Source organism: Erythrolamprus reginae, chromosome 8 (assembly GCF_031021105.1).
Source record: "Erythrolamprus reginae isolate rEryReg1 chromosome 8, rEryReg1.hap1, whole genome shotgun sequence".
In the NCBI taxonomy this organism is placed as follows: Eukaryota; Metazoa; Chordata; class Lepidosauria; order Squamata; family Dipsadidae; genus Erythrolamprus; species Erythrolamprus reginae.
In genome coordinates, this window is record NC_091957.1 from 10,432,968 (window position 1) to 10,453,405 (window position 20,438).

The 20,438-nt window shown below is 44.8% G+C and overlaps 2 protein-coding genes across 3 annotated transcripts in view; one reads left to right on the plus strand and one right to left on the minus strand.

Moving 5' to 3' along the window:
• TTC16 (tetratricopeptide repeat domain 16) overlaps positions 1-12,766 on the minus strand; it is a 30,048-nt gene extending 17,282 nt beyond the window's left edge. The window contains exons 1-5 of one of the 2 annotated variants that reach the window (XM_070758802.1): positions 12,678-12,766; positions 4,115-4,299; positions 3,223-3,313; positions 1,904-2,044; positions 360-460 (exon numbers count right to left, since the gene is read on the minus strand). In XM_070758802.1, the coding sequence (XP_070614903.1) occupies positions 360-460; positions 1,904-2,044; positions 3,223-3,313; positions 4,115-4,290 (509 nt within the window). In that variant the 5' untranslated portion in view covers positions 4,291-4,299; positions 12,678-12,766. Of the gene's footprint in view, positions 1-359; positions 461-1,903; positions 2,045-3,222; positions 3,314-4,114; positions 4,300-10,226; positions 10,700-12,677 lie in introns of those variants that run through there. The other variant, XM_070758801.1, reaches the window with a different exon arrangement.
• PTRH1 (peptidyl-tRNA hydrolase 1 homolog) lies at positions 12,494-20,382 on the plus strand. Its single transcript, XM_070758835.1, has 5 exons — positions 12,494-12,696; positions 14,421-14,640; positions 16,043-16,142; positions 16,544-16,589; positions 17,725-20,382. Exons 1-5 carry the CDS (start codon positions 12,607-12,609, stop codon positions 17,959-17,961), a joined length of 693 nt encoding a protein of 230 aa, XP_070614936.1. The 5' UTR covers positions 12,494-12,606; the 3' UTR covers positions 17,962-20,382.
• Positions 20,383-20,438: the final 56 nt, after the last annotated feature.

Sequence of the window (20,438 nt, forward strand, 5' to 3'; positions counted from 1 at the left end):
GACCTTCCACCATTTTTGTAGTCCATCTTTGGACCCATTCAATTTGATCCATATCTTTTTGTAGGTGAGGTCTCCAGAACTGAACACAATACTCCAAATGTGGTCTCACCAGCGCTCTATATAAGGGGATCACAATCTCCCTCTTCCTGCTTGTTATACCTCTAGCTATGCAGCCATATAAGACGGACCCAAATTTCACCCTTTTTTAGGGGGGGAAACATATTTCTTAGACTCCGAAAAATAGAGTAATCACCTGTTTGATCATCTTCATGCTTGGCTAGATAGGGGACCTCGGTAGAGGGAAAACCCAGCGTTCTTAAAAAATTTGGGAACAAATTCAGAGGGGGGGGGGTTTGTACCTCCTCATGCGGTAAAGTGTGTTCTGAGGTTGGAGCTCACAGGCGTGAGTGAAGGAGTCGAGAGCATCCAGGTAAATCTTCTGCTCGTACAGAGACTGACCCTGGTGAGGAAAGGATAATAGGCGCCGTAAGGAGCAGGTTGCAGAAAATGGCCCTTCCTGTTTTCTCCCATGCAGGCAGAAGTCTCTACACCTGTGTTATCACGCCAGACGAGATACTATATAGGATAGATAGATAGATAGATAGATAGATAGATAGATAGATAGATAGATAGATGATAGATAGATAGATAGATAGATAGATAGATAGATGATAGATAGATGATAGATAGATAGAGATAGATAAGATAGATAGATAGATAGATAGATAGATAGATAGAGATAGATAAGATAGATAGATAGATAGATAGATAGATAGATAGATAGATAGGTAGGTAGGTAGGTAGATAGATGATAGATAGATGATAGATAGATAGATAGAGATAGATAAGATAGATAGATAGATAGATAGAGATAGATAGATAGATAGATAGATAGATAGATAGATAGATAGATAGATAGATAGATAGATAAGATAGCTGGGTGGGTGGGTGGGTAGGTAGGTTGATCGATACAGTATAGATAGATACAGTAGATAGGTAGGTAGGTAGGTTGATCGATACAGTATAGATAGATACAGTAGATAGGTAGGTGGTTAGGTAGATCGGTAACTAGGTAGGTAGGTAGGTAGGTTGATCGATACAATATAGATACAGTAGATAGACAGATAGACAGATAGACAGATAGACAGATAGACAGATAGATAGATAGATAGATAGATAGATAGATAGATAGATAGGTAGGTAGGTAGGTAGGTAGGTAGGTTGATCGATACAGTATAGATAGATACAGTAGATAGGTAGGTAGGTAGGTAGGTAGGTAGATGATAGAGTAGCCCGAAAAGGTGAGGCATGAGGAGAGGGGAGGGAGGGAGGCAGGTAAGGGAAAGGAAGGGAGGGGAGAATGGACAAAGAAAGGGGGGGAGGAAGAAGGGAGGAAAGGAAGGAGAGAAAGGAAGGGAAGTGGGCAGGAAGAAAGGAAGAGGGTGGAGGTAAGGAGGCAGGCAGGCAGGAAGATAATATGGAAGCAGGAAGGAAGGCAAGAATGAAGGAAGGAGGAAGGGAGGACTTGAGGAAGAAAGGACAGAAGGAAGGGAGGGAGGGAAGGAAGGACAGAAAGAAGGAAGGAAGGGAAGGAGGACTAGAGGAAGGAGGGAGGGAGGGAGGACTGGAGGTAGGAAGGCAGAAGGAAGGACAGACAGAAGGGAGGGAGGGAGGACTGAAGGAAGGAAGGAGAAACGGAGGGAGAGAGGACTGGGGGAAGGAAGGAGGGAGGGAAGGGAGCGAGGGAGGATAGAAGGGACGAAGGGAGGGAGGACTAAGGGAAGGAAGGGAGGACTGGAGGAAGGGAGGGAGGGAATACTGAAGGAAGGAAGGAAGGAAGGAAGGAAGGAAGGAAGGAAGGAAGGAAGGAAGGAAGCCTTTCCAAGAACATCCTCAACTCCACCTGTAGGAATACAATGAAGGCCAGCCGTTCTCGGATCTCTTCCTTTGGTGACATACGATAGACCTTCCGAAGGTGCATCGCGGCAGACTGGAAGTCGCAAAGCTGGAGAAAGGCTTCCGCTTTCTTCTCGTAAAGTTCTCCCTGGGGAAATAGAAGACGGCCTTCAGAAGCTCCTTGGTGTTGATGGTCCAGCCTGAGGAATTGTGGGAGTTGGTCCACAACCTCTTAAAGTTGTTAGAATTGAGAAACTCTGGTCTTGCACCTCCGCTGATGTATGCTTAGAATGTATGGGAAATCCCATCCTAACAATAGAACCAGTTTCCCCATTTACTGAAGTTTTCGGAATATAAGACGCACCTTAGTTTGGGGGGAAGAAAATAAGGGGGGGGGGAATCTACCTACCAGGTTAGCGTCCTTAGTCTGCTCAGCTTCAGCACATTATTTTATCCCCTGGTTAGGGCTGAAAAAACCCTTTTGGGAGGGAATAGCAATGAAAACAAGCCTGCAAAGACTTAGGGATGGAAAAAACATTATTTGGAGGGAGAAGCAATGAAAACCAGCCTGCAAAGACTTAGGGCTGGAAAAAACATTCTTCGGAGGGAGTAGCAATTTTAAAAATCCTGCAAGATGGGAAGGCCATTAGCACCTCATTAGGGCTGGAGGGGGAGCTTCCCCAAAAAAGCTACATTAGGAGTATAAGATTCAGGCAAATTTTCAGCCTCTTTTAGGGAGGGAAAAGGTCCTTCTTATTCTCCAAAAAATATGGTCGATACCTTACCCAGGCCACGCAGCACCACCAATGTGGATCATTATATTTAAATTGTTGTTGATGATGATGCCAATCTCCCACTCCACATCTTTCTTTCTTTCTTTCTTTCTTTCTTTCTTTCTTTCCCCTGTCCTTCTCTCTCTCCTGGGCCTAAAGCCTCTCTTTCTTTCTTTCTTTCTTTCTTTCTTTCTTTCTTTCTTTCTCTCTTTCTCTTATCTTTCTTCCCTCCTTCCCCCTCCTTTCTTTCTTTCTTTCTTTCTTTCTTTCCCCTGTCCTTCTCTTTCTCCTGGGCCTAGAGCCTCTCTTCTCTCTCTCTTTCTTTCTCTCTCTCTCTTATCTTTCCTTCTTTCTTTCTTTCCCCTGACTTTCTCTCTCTCCTGGGCCTAGAGCCTCTCTTCTCTCTCTCTTTCTTTCCCTCTTTCTCACTTTCTCTTATCTTTCCTTCCTTCCTTCCTTCCTTCCTTCTTTCTTTCTTTCTTTCTTTCTTTCTTTCTTTCTTTCTTTCTTTCTTTCTTTTACTTCTCTGCTGCCCACTCCCAATGGGACTCACCTTGTTGGGATCCAGATTCAGGGCTTTCGTGTAGCAAGTGATGGCTTTCTCCCATTCCCCTTCAGAGAAGTAGAGATGACCTTGTTGGCAACTGTAGAAAAGAAAAAGAAAAGAAAAATCCAAAAAAACTGATATCCTGGATTTTGTATCACAATATCACAAGTCAAACACTTCCCAAGTGTCTGTATGATGTATTTTCGTACGTATGTATGTATGTATGTATGTATTATTGTTGTTGTTATTATTATTATTTTATTCACAAAAAACAGTAATACAGAGCAAATGAAATTGATATCCTGGATTTTGTATCACAATATCACAAGTCGAACACTTCCCAAGCGTCTGTGTGATGTATTTTCGTATGTATATATGTATGTATGATGATGATTATTGTTGTTGTTGTTGTTGTTGTTATTGGTCCATTGCACAGTCAGCCAGATGTTCAGTTTGGCTTTGCCATTTCTATCTACCTATCAAGTCCTTTCCAAAGATTTAGGACAGGCAGATAGATGTTTGCAGCTCACACCCGTAAAAAAAACAAAGCAATAACAAGGCAGATTTAAAAAAAACATCAAATGTTACAAAAACACAAAAAATAAAATGACCAAGGAAAAAAGAAAACCAGGGAGAAAACAAGAAGGAAACTTTACGATTGCGGCAAGAACCGTCGCAAAATGAAGCAAACCTCAGTTAACAGTGATCTCAATTAAAAACAGAAATTTTGAAATCATATGTCGAGGACTCTTCTGTGTTTTTTTTCATGACACCCCGACACAATTGTCTCCGTCAATACAAACCTCGCCCAGTTTGAAGCCAAGCTGTCAAAATGAAAGCAAATTAGCGGATTGTTCAATGATCTGTGTTTTGGGGTAGGAGAAGATTAAACACATACTGCTCATCGATTTTCCTCTTCAAAATGCCCTGAAAATCTCCTGCTCTTTGGGGGTCTTTAACCTTCAGCAAAGTCCTCGTTGTCCCAAAAATACGAGTGATGGTTTTTTCCTTGGATTCCTGGAGCTTTTCTTCCGTGACGGCCGTAGGGAAGAATGACATAACGATAGTAGACATCTTCACCTCCTGCAAGATAGGAAGGATGAGGTGGGGGGGGGGAGAGTCAGTGAGCCCTCTGAGCATATGCAGAGTGTTTCCCCCCATTGGCCAAGGGGAGCCACTGTTTTTTTTTTCCTGTTTGAAGGCAGCATCTATTTGGTTTTTTTCTAAAAGTTTTTATAGTTTTTATTTATTTATTTATTTATTTATTGGATTCGTATGCCGCCCCTCTCCGTGAACTCGGGGCGGCTAACAACAGTGGTAAAAACAACATGTGACAATCCAATACTAAAAACAGCTAAAAACCCTTGTTATAAAACCAATCATACATACAAACATACCATGCATAAATTGTAGAAGCCTAGGGGGAAAGAATATCTCAGTTCCCCCATGCCTGATGGCAGAGGTGGGTTTTAAGGAGCTTATGAAAGGCAAGGAGGGTGGGGGCTATTCTAATCTCTGGGGGGAGTTGGTTCCAGAGGGCCGGGGCCGCCACAGAGAAGGCTCTTCCCCTGGGTCCCGCCAAACGGCATTGTTTAGTTGACGGGACCCGGAGAAGGCCCACTCTGTGGGACCTAACTGGTCACTGGGATTCGTGCGGCAGAAGGCGGTCCCAGAGATAATCTGTTCTGGTGCCATGAAGGGCTTTATGGGTCATAACCAACACTTTGAATTGTGACCGGAAACTGATCGGCAACCAATGCAGACTGTGGAGTGTTGGTGTGACATGGGCATATTTTTCTCCAATATGCATCCATACTGTTGTATCCTGAAATGGCTACCTTGTAACGCTGTAAATAGTTTGTTCCTCTTTTCCAGCGCTGTCTGAGCCCAAGCAGGAAGTCGCTCCTGATTGGCTCAGACGCGGCCGGCTCTCGCTTTGGCGGGAACCGCAAAAGTATAAAAGAAGCGGCTTCTCCCTGCAGAGCCAGTCGGTACTCGCTGAATCGTCACTTTACCTTGCTGAGCTGTCACTTATTCTCTGAGCTGAATAAAAGTACCGATTGCTCAAACCCTGTCTCTGGGTCTACTTCACTGGCGACGAACGAACGGAAGAACTTCGCGTGCAACATGGACAAAATCCAGATCGGCCAGGCTCCAGAACTTTTCGATGCCGAGAAAATGACTTGGGACGAGTACATGGCCACCTTCGAGATATTCCTCGAGGCGGCGGGAATGCAGGACGCCGGAGCCGATCGCAGACGGGCTATTTTTCTAAACTACTGCGGCGCAGAGATCCGTAGACTTGCCCAAACTCTCACCGAACCAGAACAAGCAAGAGCCACAGCGTGGGACGTCCTTCAACAGAAACTAGCGAGCCATTTTAAACCAACCAGACCAGCCGTGGTTTACCGGCATCAATTTCACATGATGGCTCAGAGAGAAACCGAGTCGATAAGCCAATTCACAACGCGGCTTCGAACGGTACTCGCTCAATGCAAGTTTCAAGATCCGGAAGCTCGCCTCACCGACGCCTTGATTTTCGGCATGAAGAACCACACAGTGAGAAGTAAACTCCTCACCGAAGATGAGCCGACTCTACAAACCGTAATCAAATTAGCGCAAACCGCGGAAGCAGCCGACGCAGCGGCAAGAGAATTAAAAGAGCACGGAAGGCGAGAAACCATTGCCAAAATCGACGCCGAGTCTCCCAGCGCCATGGGAACAGACGTCCGCGGCCAGCTAACTAGCAACGGGGACGACTGCCTCCTCCTGCAAGACCAACCGAGACACCCTAGAGCTACTCATCCAGCCCCCTGCGCGGGCTGCCGGGGAAATCACCAGCGCCATCGATGCCCGTTCCGCGACACCACTTGCCGCCGTTGCAACCGGAGAGGCCACATCGCCATCGCATGCAGGGCAACGGCACCAGAAGAAACTTTTGCCACACAACAATACCAGCGACCCCAAAACCACCCCCCCCAATCGCGAGAAAGGAGACCGTTCCGCAACTCGGGTCAAAGGAATTACCCCACCGCTAACCGAGACTACAATAGAGGTAACTCTCAATATTCCGTGAATAACACGGCAACCAAAAAGGGGGCTAAAATTGTTATCTCGTTGTTGCTAAATAACCAGCCTTGCTCAATGGAGCTAGATACGGGTTCGAGATATACCATCATGCCCTGGGAAAAATTTAAGCTATATATGCCTAATGTGTCTGAGGCTGACCTAATTCAAACCTCTTTGGTGATCAGAGACTTCCAAGGGGGGGTAATCTCGGTCCTGGGAACTGCAAATGTACCGATTGTATTTAAGAATGTCAAATGTACCCTTCCCATGCTTATTGTGACGGGGGCCAAACACTCCCTGCTAGGGCTAGCATGGATGGAACCGTTGGGGATTGAAATTTCGGGTGTGTGTAATGTAAACTGTGATATTATGCCTAACTTTGTGAAAGAGTTCCCTGAAGTGTTCAGCCCCACCTTAGGATTGTATAAGGGAACCCCCATATCTTTCTCTATTGACCCCAAGGTCCCACCAGTTAGACTGAAACCTCGCAGGGTTCCCCTCCCGCTTCTCCCCAAGCTAGACTTACAGCTGGACAAACTCATTAGTCAAGGTATCTTGGTCCCTGTGGAACAGGGGCCATGGGAAACTCCCATAGTGACACCCCTGAAGCCAGATGGCTCCTTAAGAGTTTGCGCTGATTACAAATCAACCCTGAATAAGGCACTCCAACACCACCCCTACCCCATTCCGGTTGTGCAACAACTCTTACACTCCCTGGGGGAGGGGAAAAGGTTCGCAAAGATCGACCTGGCGCAGGCTTACCAGCAACTTCCGGTCGATGAACAAACAGCAAACGCTCAAACAATTGTAACGCACAGGGGGGCTTTCAAATGCACGAGGTTACAGTTTGGGGTGAGCATAGCCCCAGGGATATTCCAGAGCATCATGGAACGCCTATTGTCAGGGGTAAATGGGGCCATCCCATATTTTGATGACATCTTAATTGCAGGGGAAAACCAGGAACAAGTGAACAAAAGAATAAGGGAAGTACTTAAGAGGCTACAGGACAAAGGGTTACGAATCAAGCCTGATAAATGTGTCTGGGGAACTAACAGTATTGAATTCCTAGGATATAAAATAGATAAGGAAGGTATCCACCCCACAACTGAGAAGCTGAGAGCAATTAGAGAAGCCCCAGAGCCACGAGATAAGAGTGAGTTGCAAGCATTTTTGGGCCTCCTTAATTTTTATTCCGTTTTTTTAAAGCAGAAGGCAACAGTAGCAGAGCCTCTCCATCGTTTACTCCAGAAGGAAGCCCGCTGGACATGGGGGAAAATTGAACGTGAAGCCTTTGCTCAAATAAAAAATTTACTAACTTCTAAAAGTGTAGTAGTCCAATATAGTGCCTCACTACCCATTAGGCTCACGTGCGACGCTTCGCCGTACGGCATAGGAGGAGTCCTAGCTCACGTTCTACCTAATCAGACAGAGGCCCCAATAGCATTTTTTTCAAGAACCATGACCAGCACGGAGAGAAATTATAGCCAGTTAGACAAGGAGGCTCTGGCATTAGTGGCAGGGGTAAAGAAGTTTCACAATTACATTTTTGGAAGAAATTTTGAGCTAGTCACTGACCACAAACCCCTACTAGGCCTGCTAGCCCCCAACAAGCCCACTCCACCTTTTATGTCTCCAAGACTAATCAGATGGGCCCTTTTCCTCTCTGGGTATCAGTATGAGCTCACCCACAAGGGGGGGAAGGAAATCAATCATGCAGACGGCCTCAGCAGATGCCCCATAGCAGACTTGGTAGAAGACCCTGTTCCAACCACAGACGTGCTAATGATAGAACTCGAGGAAAACCCACTAACCACAGCAAAAGAGGTAGCTGCACACACGCAGCAAGACCAAATCCTGAAACAAGTAGTGAACTGTGTTCTAAAGGGATGGCAAAATGATATTGTTAAACCTGAATTGTGTGATTTTAAGAACAAAAGGCTTGAATTGTCATATGTAAAAGGTTGTTTGCTGTGGGGGGATAGAGTGATCATCCCCAAACGCCTAAGGGAAAAGGTACTCAGAATGTTACACGTGGGCCATCCTGGGATTGTCAGGATGAAGAGCCTAGCAAGGGGGCATTTATGGTGGCCAGGGCTTGATGCTGATATTGAAAGTTGGGTTTCAAAGTGTGACCCGTGCCAAGAGTCTAGGCCCAATCCCCCCAAAACAACTCCGGCTGAGTGGGAACAGCCTGCTGGCCCTTGGTCTAGGATCCACATTGATTTTGCTGGCCCAGTGGGGTCTCAGTATTTCCTAATAGTGGTTGATGCTTTCTCCAAATGGTTGGAAATAATAGCAATGAACAACATAACCACAAGTGCCACTATCAAGGTATTGAGCAGACTGTTTGCATCCCATGGTTGCCCTGATCTATTGGTGTCTGACAATGGACCACAACTAACAGCCAGGCAATTCGAATTATTCCTAGATGGCCTGGGGGTCAGACATGCCCTCATCTCGCCTTACTCGCCCTGGGCTAACGGGTTGGCAGAACGTTACGTAAGGGTGGCAAAAGAGGCATTGCACAGGTCAGGCCCTGGAGATGTGCAACAGAACTTGGACCAATTCTTATTAACCCAGCACATTACCCCTAACTCGCACACGCATGTAAGCCCTGCAGAGTTATTGATGGGGAGAAAGTTGAGGTCACCACTAGACAGGTTAAACCCAAGGTTCTGTTTGAATAATAACCAAATGTGCATAAAACCAGAAAGAGAAATGTATTTGGGTCAAAATGTATATGTAAAATGCTTTGATGGAAATGTAAACTGGATGAAGGGAATTATTGTTAAGCAAAATGCACCCAAGACTTATATTGTTAAACTGGAGGATGGTCGTTTGTGGAAACGACACATAGACCACATTCGGAAACGAACTGAAAACCAATTACAACAACCCGCTGACTCGGACTCTCCCCCCTCAACAGACTTTTATACATTGCCCGAACTAAGAAACACGCAGAGAGACTTATCGGGCCAGGGGGAACCATCCAGCGACGCCGAGCCATCCTCGTCCTCCGAGGCCTTCGTTGGGCCCGCCAGGCCTAGTCCGCCGCACCGGGAGAACAGCGGCGAGCCATCCTCCACAGTCAGTGGCGAAGGAGAAAATGGACTGCGCAGGTCAGCGCGAGAGTCTCGAAGGCCTCACCGATTGGACGACTTCGTCACGTGGCTTTCTTGATGGATGGGTCCAACTATGAGGGGAGGGGTGTTGTATCCTGAAATGGCTACCTTGTAACGCTGTAAATAGTTTGTTCCTCTTTTCCAGCGCTGTCTGAGCCCAAGCAGGAAGTCGCTCCTGATTGGCTCAGACGCGGCCGGCTCTCGCTTTGGCGGGAACCGCAAAAGTATAAAAGAAGCGGCTTCTCCCTGCAGAGCCAGTCGGTACTCGCTGAATCGTCACTTTACCTTGCTGAGCTGTCACTTATTCTCTGAGCTGAATAAAAGTACCGATTGCTCAAACCCTGTCTCTGGGTCTACTTCACATACCTATCCCTTAATCTTAACAAATACACAGTTATACCTTTATGTTTAATAGTACATGAACCAATATCTCAATCTGCACCTTTTATATATTAATTCCCTGCCTGTACCGCCTTTATATCATATCCCTCTACAGTATCTCCTTCTCTTCCCTCTCTCGTCTTTCTTTCTCCTTCTCTCCCACTTCCCTACTTTCGTCCTCTCCCCTTCCTTCTCTATAATAATAATAACAACAGGGTCGGAAGGGACCTTGGAGGTCTTCTAGTCCAACCCTCTGCTTAGGCAGGAAACCCTACACTTCAGACAAATGGTTATCCAACATCTTCTTGAAAAAATCCTGGTTCTCTTCTGTTTCTATTCTATTCTATTCTATTCTAATCCATACTATTCTACTCTCCATCAGTGCATCTCAAACTCTGTCTGATCCACTTGTTCTCGGCCGAGGTGCAACCTTCTCACCTCCACCTTTGCTTTGGGTTCCTCGACCTTTTTTCCCTCCTCCATCACTTCTCCGACTTCTCTGTAATTTGCATCCCCTGGTTTCTATAGTCAACCGCTCGGCGGGCTCAACTTTCTTGTTGGCTGCTAGAGAGGGGGCAAAAAAAGGAATTTAAAAAAGGAGGTTTCCTTGTCAGGCTTCCAAATCTTTAGAGCGCAGAAAGATTGTACGGAAGAGAATTAAAATTTAGTTTTGATTTTCTCCAAAGCCAAAAAGTCATTACGTAGCTTGTCCCGACTTTAGAGGAAGACCCTGTTTTCAGCTCTCTCCTAAAAAGGATTTTTCCAGGACTAAAACCCACCAAAGGGCTCTACAAAATGCAAAAAAAGAAGAGAACAGTCAATGCCTCAGTTACATCATTTAAAGAAGGCAAAGGCCTGTCTTTCCAGGATTTTATGCCCGTCTGCGAGATGCCAACCTTCGTTCTCAAATATGGGCAATCCATGTTTTAAGAACTACCTCATTTAGGAACGGTTCACAGTTACGACAGGAATCAAAAAGTAACTTTAGGGCCTTTGTCAATCTCTGCAAGTCTGTAAAACCAAAGAAAGCTTAAATAAGACTGAAAGCGCCATCATGTTTAGAGATCTCTATGCTGAATAACTGAGTTGTTGGTCTCAATTGTAGTTGCTTGCAGGAGGATTACTTGCACCTAACAAATTACTTAACATCTTCAAGTGCCCTGTGTTTTGAGAGGTCACCTTGGTTTTCAGTAAAGGGTGTTTTCTAAAATGTTTTTCATTTGGAAGAAAAAAATCCCTCTGCTTGCACGGAGATCGCAGCCTACATTTTGTAAGTATGCATACGAGGGAGGGAGGGAGGGAGGGAGGGAGGGAGGAAGGAGAAATGGAGGGAGAAATGGAGGGAGAAAGGAAGGAGAAATCGAGGGAGGAAGAAAGGAAGGAAGGAGAAATCGAGGGAGGAAGGAAGGAAGGAAGGAAGGAAGGAAGGAAGGAAGGAAGGAAGGAAGGAAGGAAGGAAGGAGAATATTACTCTGGAAATATAAAACTATTAAATACGAATCTCTCTCCCCTTTTATGGAAAGCAAACAAGTTCCTTGATAGATCAAAATAGAAGTAGAAAGAAACTAGGCAACTAGGATTTTTTTAAAAAAATGAAATAATCAGGTAGCATTATATGAATTGGATGAATTATTAACTTAAAATTGGATAAAGGAACTTTCCAGGATCATGTTTCCTAATTTGGAATTATAGGGAAGTGATAATGACCAAATGATTTCAACTTTTTTCATTTAGCATCTGTTACCAGCATATGTATACTATATATCAGGGGTGGGCAATTAGTTTATAATTATAATATAATTATAATTATACGGAGAGGGGCAGCATACAAATCTAATAAATAATAATGATAATAATAATAAATATATATATTAATATTAATAATATAATATATTTCAAGATACAATATATCATAATATACTGTATTGGGTAGAATTGAGTTAATTATATTAGTCCGGCCCTCTAAAACCATCCCAATTTCTCATGGGTTCCTATGGCAAAATTAATTGCCCACCCCTGCTCATGATTCTTGTCAAATGATATATTTTCTTTTATGTATACTGAGAGCATCTGCACCAGACAAATTCCTTGTGTCCAATCATACTTGGCCAATAGACTTCTATTCTATTCTTTTCCATTCTATTCTATTCTATCCTTTATGTACGCTGAGAGCATGTGCACCAAAGACAAATTCCTTGTGTCCAATCACACTTGGCCAATACAGAATTTTATTATTGTTTATTATTATTATTGTTGTTGTTGTTCTTATTATTATTTTACCATTCATTAATGAAACTCAGTCAACTAAACATTTTAAAAAGTGACACAAATAGCACTCACTGGTGCTAGTTGGATACAGGAGGGGTTATTATTTTTATTGTTACTGTTTTTGTAGTTATTCATGGTGACAGCCGGATGTTCAGACTGGGTTTGGCATTTTGTACTCTTTTTTATTAATACTATTATAATATTATATTATATTATTGCAGCCTAAAGGCTTTGACTTAAATGTCTAACTTTCAAAATAGCAAGTTACGTATTTGCATCTTTTTAAGGGTTTTTAACTACGTTAGTCCATGGCTGAGATTTGAGCTTCTCTTAAAGAAGACTCGAGCTTTCGCCCCCAAGAAAGATGGCGCCGGAAACCTTTCTGCCAGGCCTCCCGCGATAGGCCACAAGCCTGGTGACGTCACATTAACGGAACCAGGAGGCAAAGTCGCCGCCGGAGAGCTCGGCTTTTTTTTTTTTAACTTTGCGGCCGGCCCCGGAAGTGGGCCTTCGGGAAGGAAGGGGGGGGGAGGGCCAAGGTAGAGAGGCCATGATGCGTCCTCAGCCCCTCGGACAACTCCTGCGCTGGGCTCTGGGTCACCGCGGGGACGAGCTACAAACCGCTCAAAAACGAATGATGGTAAGGCCGCCGCTGGGAGAGCGAACGCCATTACGGTAAAGCTTTTTCCGGTTTGGAGTCTATCGCTTCCGGGTTAGGTTGGGTCAACTCTACCGGCAACCCAAAGGGGTAAAGCAAGCATGGCAATCACATTAGACTTCCGCTTCTTTGTAACGGAAACCTTCCATATGCGGGTGGGGAGAAGACATTTAAAGAAAGCTAGGGCAGCGTGCCAGTTATTCCTTCTAGATGTTTTCGGGCTTAAAGGCTTGCATTAATAACCAGATTACATCTCCCTTTTGTCTCCATTAGAAGAGTGGCAGCTGTTGTCCTGTTTCCACCTCCCCCCCCCCCCGTGCAATCTTCCACCCTCCTGTAAACATCTGGGTGGATTGCAACCAAGCAACAGCTGGATTTCAAGGGAATGGAATTAGGAAATCTTGACTGGTCTGGCCTTCAGGATCCTGTGGTCTGGAGATCCAATTCTTGGGGGCAATGTACCAAAATGTCCTTCCTGTTAATGACTACTTAAGCTTCAACCGCAGCAACACACGAGCATGTAACAGATTCAAACCCGTTCCAAACTCGACTGCAGAAAATACAACAGAGTGATCAATGCCTGGAATGCCCTACCTGATTCCATGGTTTCTTCCCCAAACACTTTAACCTTAGACTGTCTACAGTCGACCTCTCCCCCTTTCTAAGAGGCATACATAAGCGCACCACTGTGCCTACCGTCCTATATTGTCCTCTTTTATTGTTACCTTTTACTTATGTTTATACCAACTACTACTGTCCTATACCTGTTTGACAAATAAATAAATAAAATGGGTCTTGGTAAGGCCACACTTGGAATACTGCATCCAGTTTTGGTCGTCACGATGTAAAAAGGATGTTGAGGCTCTAAAAAGAGTGCAGAGAAGAGCGACAAAGATGATTCGGGGACTGGAGGCTAAAATATATGAAGAACATGGTTACATGAACTAGGTATGTCTAGTTTACTGAAAAGAAGGACCACGGGAGACATGATAGCAATCTTCCAATATCTCAGGGGTTGACGCAAAGAAGAAGGAGTCAACCTATTCTTCAAAGCACCTGAGGGTAGTACAAGAAACAATGGGTAGAAACTAAAGAAGGAGAGAAGCAACTTGGAACTAAGGAGAAATTTCCTGGCAGACAGAACAGTTGATCAGTGGAACAGCTTGCCTCCAGAAGTTGTGAATGCCCCCACACTGAAAGTTTTTAAGCAGATATTGGATAACCATTTGTCTGAAATGGTGTAGGGTTTCCTGCTTAAGCAGGGGGTTGAACTAGAAGACCTCCAAGATCCCTTCTAACTCTGTTGTTGTTGTTGTTATGTGAGTCTACGGAGAGGGGCGGCATACAAATCTAATAAATAATAATAATAATAACAACAATAATAACAATAATAATATAAATAAATAAATAAATACAATAAACAATGTGATCTCTAGAAACTTCTGGAGAAGGTTAGAGAAGAAGACAAGCCTTGCAAATCCATGTTCATCGCTTAGAAACATGGAAACATAGAAGACTGATGGCAGAAAAAGACCTCCTGGTTCATCTAGTTTGCCCTTATACTATTTCCTGTATTTTATCTTAGGATGGATCTACGTTTATCCCAGGCATGTTCAAATTCAGTGACTGTGGATTTACCAACCATGTCTGCTGGAAGTTTGTTCCAAGCATCTACTCTTCTTCTCACTTCTCTTCTTCCTTTGCAGGTGGCTGGCCTGGGCAACCACACATTCCCTGGCACCCGGCACAGCGTGGGTATGGCAGTGCTGAACCACCTAGCTTCCAAGTTGGACGTGGCTGACCAGTGGAAGAGAGACAAGCAGTGCTGTGCGGATGTGGTGATGGCCAGCCTAGGAGAAGCGGAGATTCTGCTGGTGAAACCCCGCAAGTTCATGAACCTCAACGGGATCTCGTTGGTCACCGCTGGTACGACGGGCTCTGCTTCGTCTTCCCCACCCACCAAGGAATGGCCACCTCTGTCTGTGAGGCTCCCACATCTCAATGGGAGGCTAAGCCACTGGTTGCTTAGTCTCCCGTTCCTTTCTGTGGTTGGTCAACCTTGGTTTACTCAAGCCACCCAGTTTGGTTTATGGGTCACACGACGAATTGAAGAACCGTTGTGGAATCACAAATTAAGACTTATATGTTTGGGGCTTAGTTTGTGCATATAAGATAGGGACCATGGTTTACCCCAGTGGTTCTCAACCTTTCTAATGCTGGGACCCCTTAACACAGTTCTTCGTGTTGTGGTGACCCCCAACTATAAGTCTAACACCAATTTTCCCAACAGAGCTTTAAGCTGATTGGCAGGAAGGTCAAAGGGACACCCCCACCGTCAACGCCTGATTGGGTGGGTTGTAAAAATATGTTCCAAGGCGCCAGGATAAAAACTTTAGTTCCTAACTAAATTTGTCTTTTCCCATGCTCTTAGGCGACCCCTGTGAGATGGTCATTCGACACCCCAAAGGGCCCCCGACCCCCAGGTTGAGAACCATGGTTTACCCAAACATTGTCTACTTTAAACAAATCACACGGCAATGTAAGGAAGGAGATGGAATTAGGGAAGGAGGAAGGGAGATGGAAAGGAGGGAGGGAAATGGAAGAGAGAAAGGAGATGGAAATATGGAAGGAAGAAGAGAGAGAGAGAGGGAGATGGAAATGACAGGGAGGCAGGAAGAAGATGGAAATGGAAATAGAAGGGAGGGAGAAAGAAGGGAGTGAGATGGAGATGAAGGGAGGGAGAAAGAAGGGAGGAAGGAAGGAGTGAGATGGAGATGAAGGGAGGGAGAAAGAAGGGAGGAAGGAAGGAATGAGATGGAGATGAAGGGAGGGAGAAAGAAGAGGAAGGAAGGAGTGAGATGGAGATGAAGGGAGGGAGAAAGAAGGGAGGGAGGAAGGAGTGAGATGGAGATGAAGGGAGGGAGAAAGAAGTGAGATGGAGATGAAGGGAAGGGGAGAAGAGAGGGAGGAAGGATATAGAATGAAGGGGAAGGAGGAATGTAGAGAGGGAGGGAGATGGAAATGGATGGGAAGAAGGAAGGAAGGAAGGAAGGAGCTCACAGTGATGAGATTCTCCCACTGAGGACATTTTCCAATTCTTCTTCTCTCGTATATAAATACTGCACCTACAAATGCCCCTTGTCTTCCCTTCCCTCCACAAACCTGCCTTTTCTGGGTTAGGAGACGTTGAGCTGGGGTGCTTTCTCTGGAAATCACCATTACAAAAAACCATCTAATTCAACCAGTTGTCTCCCACTAGATTGGTCTCTCCCACTGACACCCAACCCCCACTGACACCCAACCCCCTTCTCTCTCTCTCTCTCATCAGCGGAAAGATACAACCTGAACGTTGAAGATATCTACCTGGTCCACGATGATCTGGATAAGCCCCTGGGGAAGATCTCCCTAAAACTGGGCGGAAGTGCAAGGTATTTGATGCCAAACGGTTCTCTCTTGTTTACAGACGCCTGCAGACTCTCCGTGTTTTTAATAGGAAAGTGAACACAAGAACAAGGGGGCACAATCTGAGGTTAGTTGGGAGGAAGATCAGAAGCAACGTGAGAAAATATTATTTGATTGAAAGAGGAATAGATGCTTGGAACAAACTTCCAGCAGACGTGGTTGGTAAATCCACAGTCACCGAATTTAAACATGCCTGAGATAAACATAGATCCATCCTAAGATAAAATACAAGAAATAGTATAAGGGCAGACTAGATGGACCAGGAGGTCTTCTTCTGCCGTCAATCTTCTATGTTTCTATGATTTGGACTGAAATAAACCCATTGTGAAAGAACAACGGGATCTCACAGACCTCCTTTATCTTTCAGGGGTCACAACGGAGTCCGTTCCTGCATCGGCTGCCTGCACTCCGACGTAGGTCTTAATTTAGCTTTCGGATCCCTTCCTTACACCCTGGTGTCGCCGTAGGAACAGAAGATCCTGGATTGAAATCTTGCCATCCCAGCAGCCAGGCCTATCTCGGCTTATCCTGGGCAATCCCCCTTCACACGCTGGCGTGGCTCGATTTCTTGCGCTGGTAATAGAGCCCGGTTAAAAATCACACTGGTGTGGCGGTTGCCAGGCTGAAAAGGCTATTACTGTGTTAAGCCTGCCAGCCTGCCTGCACACAAGTTCTAGTCAGTTTCCCTCTGCCGAGCGACAGAGGCAAATTGGAGCAGGACCCTATTGAGAAAAGGGAAAGGAGTCAGCTGATCTAATGATGCTTGACGGGGGTTCACTGAATCTGTCGTGGTGGTCCCCCATCCCAACTGTAGATTTTTTGTGTGCCTTTTTTCAGGGGAAAAGGAGAATGCTGTCAATGTGGGTTTTTTTTAAAAAAAAAATTATTATTTTCAAAAAGAACAAAACATCATGTACAAACATTAAAAAAACCAGACAAAACACACAACACAAAGAGGAGCTACAATCGCTCCGCTTAGAATAGAAGTCTCCATGATACAATAAGGAAAAACTGTTGTTGATTAGATCAATTCAGAGGAATAAAAACGTCTACACATAGTAAATAGTAAATATAAATATTTTTAAATTCATTGAGAATTTCTTTTGTTCAACCAGGTATAGACCCTATCCCAAATTTTATAAAATTCTGATTCTTCTTGGTCTATTCTCCAAAGCGCTGGAGGGCAGAACAAGAAGCAATGGATGGAAACTAAACAAGGAGAGAAGAACTAAGGAGAAATTTCCTGACAGTCAGAATGGTTGATCAGTGGAACAGCTTGCCTCCAGAAGTTGTGAATGTTAGAATACTGGAACACTTTTAAGAAGATGTTGGATAACCATCTGTCTGAAGTAGTGTAGGGTTTCCTGCCTGAGCGGGGGGTTGGACTAGAAGACCTCCAAGGTCCATTCCAACTCTGTTTTTGTTGTTGTTATTATTTATATTGTATTGTATTGTATTGTATTATATTATATTGTATTATATTATGTTATGTTATATTTATTATATTATTATATTATATTATATTATATTATATTATTTTCTTCACAGCACATGATCCGACTCAGGATTGGCATCGGCCGTCCGACAGCGACGGTATCCGTAGAAGACTATGTCCTAAGCCGATTCACCGATGCGGAGGAAGAGGTGTTGCCGGCTGTTTTCGAGCAGGCCGCCACAATGCTGCTGCAGCACATTCAACAGAATTTCAGCCAAAAGGAGTCACCGGGTCCCTGCGATAGACTCGTGGGCTTCCCTCCCAAGACAGAAGGTGGGGGGCCCTCTTGAACCCACCCTATAAGACCGGCAAGTGAAAGCAACCGAGTGACGTGTGTGTGTCTTTTGAGAAAGCTGAGTTGTGTGAACTGAGGCCAAGCTCGCCCGCTGGTTGTAGCGTCACACAATGGGCAAACCTTACTCCAAGAAATGATGGTCCGGGCCCTTTAAGGCAGGGGTCTCCAACCTTGGCAACTTTAAGCCTGGGGGACTTCAACTCCCAGAATTCTCCTGCAAAGCTGGCCAGGGAATTCTGGGAATTGAAGTCCCCCAGGAATTGAAATCCTCCAGTTGCCAAGAATATAAGAACGTAAGAAGAGCCATGCTGAATTGGGTCAAAGCCCATCGAATCCAGCATTCTGTGTCACACAGTGGCCCACCAATTGTCCATGGGGATCTTGAGCAGAAAGGGAAGGGAAAACCCTCCCTTTCCCTTGACCCCCAACAAATGGGATCCAAGGGAATCCTGCCTGCCTCAACCAACATAGGGGTGCCACATGGACATCCATTTCAATAACCACCTATGATGTACTTGGCATCCATGAATCTGTCTAATCCTGCCTTGAAGCTCTCCAGGCTGACAGCTGTCACAACCTCTTCTGGAAGCGAATTCCCAAGGACCCTCTGGGTGAAGAAATATTTCCCTTGATTTGTCCTCACTTTCTTACCTGTGAGCTTTAGGGAGGGGCCCCTCGTCCTAGTATTGTGTGATAGAGAAAAGGATTTTTCTGTATCCACCTTTTCTATCCCATGCATGATTGTATAAACTTTGATCAAGTCACCCCTTAAACGCCGTCTTTCAAGGCTGAAGAGACCAAGGTGTTGCAGCCTGGTTTCATAAGGGAGGGGCTCCATTTCCTTGATCTTGCCCTTTTTTTGCACCTTTTCCAGTTCCATGATATCCTTCTCGAGGTGCGGTGACCAGAACTGAACACAGTACTCCAAATGTGGTCTCACCCGCGTTCTAAACAGCAGGATCACATTCTCCCTCTTCCTGCTTGTTATACCTCTAGCTATGCAGCCAAGCATTCTACTCGCTTTCCCTACTTTCCGTTTCTCCTGAAATTGTAAATGTTTTTTTTTTTTTTTTGCGCTTCCTGCTAACCTCAAATTGGAAGCGGGGTTTTGAAAGGACGATTCGTGCAATGGTGGAAAGAACGGCACCGACAGGCCTCGTCTTATGACCGTACAGGACTCGGGAGTCGTGCCCATGGGATTTCCCTCCTGCTGGATCTCTGGTTCGAATGCTGGAGATCCCCCCCCCCAACCGCCCGGCTGCTGCGGCAAGGAAAAGGTTTGGACCCCCGTTGTTTGGAAACGATGTCTGAACGGAATGGTCCTAAATCGAGGAATCTGGGATTAGTTAAATGTACTACTTAGGGCGGGGGGGGGGGGGGAAGAAGTCTAAATTTGTGTTTATTTGTTTTGTTTTTAATTTTTTGTTAACATCTGATTGGTTATAAAGGATTTTCTTAGCTTACAGAAAAATGAATAAAGAGAGGAAGGAAACATTATGGCCCAATGTCTAGTAAGTTAGAAATGTTATTGGTGTTATATTTTTGAAGGAACATTAAGGAAGGAATTTAATGAAAAGATAATGTGTATAACCTGTTGTGGTTAGCTCTGGCCCAGCTCCTGCCCCAAGGAATGTGCAGGTGGATGTGGGGGAAACATCCACATGCCGCAGGACTGTTTTGCTCCCGATGGAATCTGCCGACGAAGCCTCCTCTGACCAAGGAAGCGTGAGTGACAGGGAAGAGGGAGTCTGGCAGACAGCCCAGGAGGAGATCAATCATCTGTATCATCCTTGGATTCTGAACAAGAATTAATGACACATCCATGCATGCGTAGAGTGATACATAGGAGACAACAACTGAAGGATTATTACAAGAGAAAATGAGGCTACCTGTGGTTGGGTGGGGCTGCTGTAATTAGTGCTACAGATAAAAGTGCAACCTGGCGTTTTAGCCTCATGGCAGTTTATCTGATTCATTGTTTCGTCAAGATCGTGGTTTTTGTGCTGTTCAAGATTGTGTTTGGACTCTCTGGACTTTAGAATTGGACTCAATTTCCCAGTTATTGGGTGAGCAATTGGATTGCATTTAACCTGTGCCTTGTGTGTACCAGAAAATCCCTTTGACATTTAAAAAGGGAGCTGTTTCTGTTTTTCTGCTTATAAAATCTTTTGGGTTTTATCGTGTGGTGTGTGTCTTCCTGGACTAATTACCCTGTAATTACGGGCGGTTGAGACATGCCGGCAGAACAGTAACCAGATGACAAAATTAGAAATAAAAAATTTTGCAACGGTTTTTTGATGATTGATATTAGTTACTAACAAAATTACTGCATTTTTTTCATGGAAAATAGATGGTATACTCAGTATTGTTTGAATGTACGTTGAGAGAAAATAAATAAATAAAAAATTTACCCTAAGTTGAGGAATCCGTTCTTCCCCAACCCCAGGAGCGGCGAACCGCTTCCCGCCCTCT